The 6,555-nt window shown below is 44.0% G+C and overlaps 1 protein-coding gene across 1 annotated transcript in view; it reads right to left on the bottom strand.

The window, feature by feature from the left end:
- Window positions 1-3,563: 3,563 nt before the first annotated feature.
- The window catches only part of LOC116742939 (protocadherin-8-like), a 46,612-nt gene continuing 43,620 nt past the window's right edge, over window positions 3,564-6,555 (bottom strand). The window contains 1 exon segment of the mRNA XM_032610894.1: window positions 3,564-3,786. Coding sequence (XP_032466785.1) covers window positions 3,564-3,786 — 223 coding nt within the window.

The raw sequence follows: 6,555 nt of genomic DNA, 5'->3' as shown, positions 1-6,555 counted from the left end.
TGCTGTAGCGATTTAACCTGGTTCAACTGGCTGAAGGAACATTTTCCACAAATAGCAATTTAAAATCTGAATTATATTCATAATGACCTTGGCTCTCAGTGCTTTCCTTGTTTCATGAGATCTCAGCACCTCAGAATAATAATGCCAGCGGACCATATGCTTCTTCCTAAAAGTCCTTTTGCTGCCTCTGTGCCAGCCAAAATCAAATCTCCAGGAAAACTTCTTCTCCCAAAGGGGTGCCAAAAGGAACCATCTGAAGCCAGGGACAGTCTTCCAGATTTCGGCAATGCCTGGCACTGGATTTCAGGATAAGCCAAACAGGTGACCCTTCACTGCATGTGATGTGAAGGAGGCCAGATGAGAAACCCCAACCAAAATATCCTTCCCTTAATTTAATTTGATGCTGAAATTATAGAATTACTTGAAGGTGTTTTAGTCTCCAGGACAAAGAACACAAGGGGGAAAACCTGGGGGGAGGAATCAAGAACCTTTGACTGAAGTCCCATCTCTGTCACTTACTAGCTGTGTGACGTTGGCAAGTTGCTTCACCAAGCTGAGCCTTGATTCCTTATATGTCAATAGCAATAGTACCAACTCCATGTTAACCCTGTTGCAAGCATTAAACACAATTGCCCTTATATTCATGGAACATCAGAAGAAACTCCGAAATGTTAACTCTCTTGTTTTTGATGACAATGGCATCGATATTGTTATTACAAATTAGTCAAGGCAGGGTAAGCAGTTAATCTTGACTGCCAGCTCATAGGTGAGGAGATTAGCAATAAGGAACTAGACCAATGAGATTTTTATAAGCCTAGTACCCTGGACAGCTGCCTTGGTGGCAGACGGGTCAGGTCCAGAGGATGAAGAGTACTATCTCCAAATATCTCCCATCCCTAAGGTTTTGCCTGAGGTCTGAGCTCTCAGTACCGTTTCAGGGACAGAGTTGAACTATTTCTACCCCAGGTCACTTGTACTAACCACTCCCATCTTCCTGTGGCCTACTCCAAGGCAGCAACAGTAAAAACAACACAATGGAGGGGAGGCTCTGATGGATAGAGGATCAGAGCTCTGGGGGCAGTGGGGGAGCAGTAATCCAGAGGGATGGTGGGCCTTGCACAGCTTCTGAGGAGCTTGCAGTGGCCCCACTGCAGAGCTGCAGGTGAAAAGTCAAAGATATGACCCCATCAGGCTGTGGATCATTGTTGCATATCTCGGTCGCTGAACTTCACCCATCAGTGCTCTCTCATTTTGGCCAACTTAGAGAACAGAAGCACAAAGTGGGGGAAAAGGCAGGACAGAAGTGAAAGGAATCCAGATTCCAGATTCATTAAGTACTCGGTTCTATCACTTATGTTATTTTTAAAATATGGCATTTATTATTAGTTGTACACTGGAACCAAATGGTAAAGATACAAGAAATTGTCACATAGAGAGACATACCAGAAAAGGCAATTACAATACAGTGTTTAAATACTGATAAGATAACACAAGGTGCTTGGGAGCATAAAGAAGGGACAGACAAAAAAAATCAAGAAAGATTTTCCTGTAAAAGCAACGTCTCAGCCAGCACCTAAATGATGGTAGGAGATAGCAGGAGAAGCTGGAGGATCAGAGGGCGCCAGGGAGAGAGAACATGTATTTGAAGGACCAATAAAGTGCTCACTGTCAGAAGCACCAAAAGAATTTCACTATTCAAAGGCAGAGGAAAAAAACTCTACAAAAATAATAAGGGCCACACGATGTAGAACCTTGTAAAGTGGAAGTCTATCATTGCTTTCTCAGCCTACGGAAAACAAATCAGAATGCAATTCCCAGGCATCAGTCAGAAGAGTCCAGGTTTTGCAGTGGTAACAAATAATCTCCAAAGCTCAGTAGCTTGCTACACACACATTTACTTCTTACTTCTACTGAATGCCCACCTTGGAATTAATAGACACATGATTGCGGAGGGGGGCTTTCTCATTGTGACCGCTTTAGGGGCTCAAGCTGATGAAAGTTCCACCTCCGAAAATTCTTCAGAGTGACTCAGGTAAGGGGAACAGAACATAGCCATTCAGATCAGGTTCTTAAAGCTGCAGCCTAAAAGTGACACTCATGTTTCTTTGGCCAACACAAATCATATGGCCACATCCAACTTGAAGAGCACAAGTCAGAGGCCACCAAAGCACTTTCTGAGTCCTTGCTCTCTTCTTCGATCACAGAGCCTCTTTGTGGAGAAGCAGTTCCAAACACCATAAAGGAAGAATATGCATAACTCACCCCAGAATACCATGTATTGTAGAATGGCCCACTTTCTCTTGAGCACCAAAGTTCATTCTCATCACTCTATTATTATAACTCCAAACTATTAAAAAACCTGCTGTAGTGATCACTAACTTCACAAAAGAAATAAGTAACCCAAAAGATTGTGTGTGGTAGGTACATAAACTCATGCATACATGACTGGGCACCTGAAATGTTAGAAAAAGAAATGAGCGCTCTGACGTGATTTTCCCAGGAAGAAATTAGGCTGTGACAAACACCAAAACCTCCCCCTGCTTTCCCTCTTGCCAAGATTTCAGACGGTAAATCCAAGTTCAAGTCCAGCAATTCTTCCTGAATAAAACTGGAATCCAGAATCTTAGCCTAGACCCAAACACTTCACTGAGGTGTCCATTTACCAACTGGCCCTGATCTCAAGCTGTGAGTCAGAAAAAAAAAAAGAAGAAAAAGTGCGCTCAGCCAGTGCCCTGCCCTCTGAAACCTCGTGGGTGGCTTGGAGCAGTCTTCATTTCCTGCTTTCTTGCCAGGGTGGTTTAGCCTTTGGTATTTCTAAAGGTTTGGGAACAGAGATAAAGATTATCTCTCTTCCTGCCCATTTCTCCATCAGTTCGGAGCTGTATATCTGGGGTCCATGACGTGTGTGTCCTCATTCTGGATATTGAATTCTGTGTTCACCTTATGTATCACTCACTTGCTTCATTTCCTCACCACTTTTTTTCTTTCTCTCTTCCTCCCCCCCCTTTTTTTTTTTTTTTTTTTCCCTCCTCCATTTGAGAGAGGCTGCCAGGCCCTTTTAGAGCACAAAGACAGAAATGAATCTAACTTGAGTACGGAGGCTAATCTCTCTGGAATATTTAAATGAGATAAATGACGCCGGTTGGAACAGCGGTTCCCTGACATGTCGGAGTGCCAAGAGCCATGCAGAGTTGTCACTCAGAAGGATGACTTCTCGGCCGCCATCCCGCTGTCCTGCTGTCCTGCCACCCCCCAGAACCGTCTCATGAATGTGTATTTGCTGCAGGAGGTGAAAAGACAAGCCCATCCATACTGCTTGGGGCCAAAATCGACTAAGACACAGGTGTTCCCTTCAAATGAGCTAGCACACTCTAACCCAAGGTTTCAGGTGAGGCATCAAAACTGTGTCAGTGTTGTCTTCCACAAAATGGATGTGGCTCTGTATTCACCGCGAATGCCTGCAGTAACCAGCAAAGCTGCCTCGGGTACACGATCCTTCTAAATTGGACTATTGTATTCAAGCTGTCATTTTTCATTTTTAAAACCAGGATCCCTTCAGGTAATCAGTAACCTTGAAAAGAACTGAACTCTAAAGCACAGGTCTGCCGGATGTCCTCCGGGAGCCAGGAAAAGTTGGTGAAAAATACAAACACCAGTGCCCACACTGGCACTCCTCTACCAGCTCCCACGCTATCTCCTTCCATCTTCGCCTTGAATGCTTCACGAAGCTTAGACAGGTTTAGGTTATCACTCAAACACTGCGACTCACACTCGGGGAAATTGTTCCTGTAATGGAGTTCTCAATTTACTGGTCAATTTCACCTTGATTTTGTGTCACTGTTTGCTTTGCTAGCCCTTCAGCTTGTATTACATACTCTAAAAATGTGAAACATTTTCAAATGTTTTAAATATCACAGATAATTTTATTCAGCTCATAATCTCCTCCTGGAACAATAAACAAAAATAATTTTTCTAAAAGGCAACATTGTTCTCTGTGCTTGTCTTTTCATAAATAGCTAAAATCTGCCACCTTCTGGATTTTCCAGGACGGCTAAAACGTAAACTAGCCTTATTTTCTGGTTCCCCTGCTTAGATATTCTTCAGCTATGTAGTGACACTGCCATCTAGTGGGCATTTCCCAGACTACTCATTCAGCAGAAACATAAAAGAACATGGGTTTTTTAGAGGGAGGCAAATATTCATTTAGTGCAATTTACTCAAATTACAATTACTAAAAGAAAATGAACCTTATACAGCATATTGATATTTGAAACTAAAAGTCAGAATTTATTAAATAAATTTGCAAAAGGAAGATAAAAGGAAGATGTGTATGTTCAAATAAATGCAGCCTTATATGGAAAATGCAATTTTACTTCAAATTGAACAATACACATATTAGAACCATAGTAACTTCATTCATCCTCCACAGTAACCTGAAAGAAGATGGAGAAATTGAGCTATTTCTCAGTCCTTTTATCTCCTTTGTGTGAGGAATAGATTAAAACATACTGGTTGTCTAATAGCCCTAAGATTGTTAAATATGCACTTGACCTCTTCCTGGAATTTCCTCCGTGCCGGAGGAGAATCCATTTTGCAGAGCGCTGGAGACCATGACTGACAACGCGTTCATTACCCCGCCTCATCCCGGGGAATCCGGCCGCAGTGAGAGCAGAACGTAGGATCAGATGGGTCCCTGCTTGTGATGTTTCAAGGATGTAATTTCATTGCTCTCTCCTCTCATACGTTTTGAAATCTCCCCAGAGTCCTCCTTTGGTGAGATGAAAAGGTTTGGGGGGATTTTTTTCCCCCAGTGTCAGAAACCACCTCTGCAGCTGCAGCTGTGAGCTCCATTTGGGGGGTTGTCAGGAATTTGACAAACTCTCTCAGTGGCTGTAAATCTACTTTGTGCTGAAATGCTGTGAAGTGCCGACTGTAGATTCGCCCTGTGGTACCAAATTTAGTTTCAGAAAATCAAAACCGGTTTCAAGTTTTTTACTGACTGAAGGGAATGGGAATCTCACTATCCCCATCCTTCTTCATTCCTTCTTTTCCTCCCTTCAAGGCATCTACTTCACCTCCTCTTCCCATGGGCTCCAGTCCTAAACAAGGACCCCGAATCTCTGCTCTTCACTGTGACCATTTGATGCTGGAGGTGAGCACTGATGGGTTTGCCCTTTACAGATGTACAGATAACCTCAGGTCATCGGTCAAGCCCATAAAGGTGGCCCCAGAGAAGGCTTTCCCCTTGGTGCCAAGGGTCTCATTAATCCTTATTTATTTTGTTTGTTGTTTATTGGGGGGGGATGAGGGGAGGTGGAAAAGGATTGAGGTTGAACATGAAAAATAAGTTGATCTGATCACCCCAGAGAAAGAAATACCACATCTGAAGCCAGCCTCCAAGCTCACAGCACTTTAAAATTTGGCACCCCAAGCAGCAGAGGCCTGGTCTGGCCCAACTCCCAAGCTGTCTGGGAACCAGAGCAAAGGATTTCAGTAATGATTCTGGCTAGGATATTATTAGCAAGACCATCTCCAGGCTGATATTAATCACAGAGGGTATTCATTCCTCTCTCTCCTTCCTCTCTCCCCATGGCCATCCCCAGATTAGATCTGAAGGGGGATAAAAATGCCAGCAGACTGGGGTAGGGGATGAGCAAGGGGGCCCCAGGGTTTGGGTGACATTCTGACTGCACATAAATGAGGTTTTGAGTTTTAGCTTCTGCCTGTTAGCATCTTCCCTGAGATGGCTTGAGCTTTCTGATCTCTGGGGCCAATGTCTTCACAAAGTTGCTTAGCTTATCAACCGCTCCAGATAGAAAAATAAAACAGAGGTCCGAACATGATTTCAGTTCGCTAAATCTTAGACGCTACTCCAACTCTCAGCTATCAGATCAATCAGCTGTTACAATAGACATTAGAGACACAAGCTGGAGGGAAGAATGTGTTCTGTGGACAAGAAACCACAAGAGCAGCTGCCTGCAGTGGGCTGAGCTAATGGCAAGAAGAGGATTTAGGGCCTTAGAGAGTGCTTTTGCTGGAGACACCAGGAAGCTATAGAAAAATACATGGCTAATGTATAACATAAATACACCCTGATCATCCTTCTATGCCAAACTCTGTGCTAAGCACCAAAGATTCAAAAGAGCCAGGAAGGTTCAAAGGGCTCTCAGGCTAGAAGGAGACACAGCACTTATATAACTAGCTGTGGAGCAACAGGGTAAGTAGAAAAAGCCAAGTCTATGGGAGTAAAAAGGACAAAGGTACTCATTGCTCTGGGAAGGGTCAGGGAAAACCTTACAGAAAATGTGACATCTGTAGGGGTTTGAGGAACAAGAGACGGGAAGGGAGGTGATGGCAATGCAGGAAAAGGCTCCGAGCAAAGGTGGGGAGGCCCGGGCGACCATGCAGGTCCAGGGAACTGAGCGGAGTCCGTGTTATGGGTGTTAGGCCTGCAGCAGTGGGGTGGTCCGTATTGGTTGGAAACTGTCTTGCCAAGAGGTAGGCAATGGGAAGCTGGCAGACCTCTTTAAGCAAGGAAGAGCTGTAGAGATGAAC

The sequence above is a fragment of the Phocoena sinus genome, chromosome 18 (genome assembly GCF_008692025.1).
Source record: "Phocoena sinus isolate mPhoSin1 chromosome 18, mPhoSin1.pri, whole genome shotgun sequence".
NCBI lineage: Eukaryota > Metazoa > Chordata > Mammalia > Artiodactyla > Phocoenidae > Phocoena > Phocoena sinus.
The sequence above is the reverse complement of the archived record's forward strand: the minus strand, read 5'-3'. Positions and strand labels throughout refer to the sequence as shown.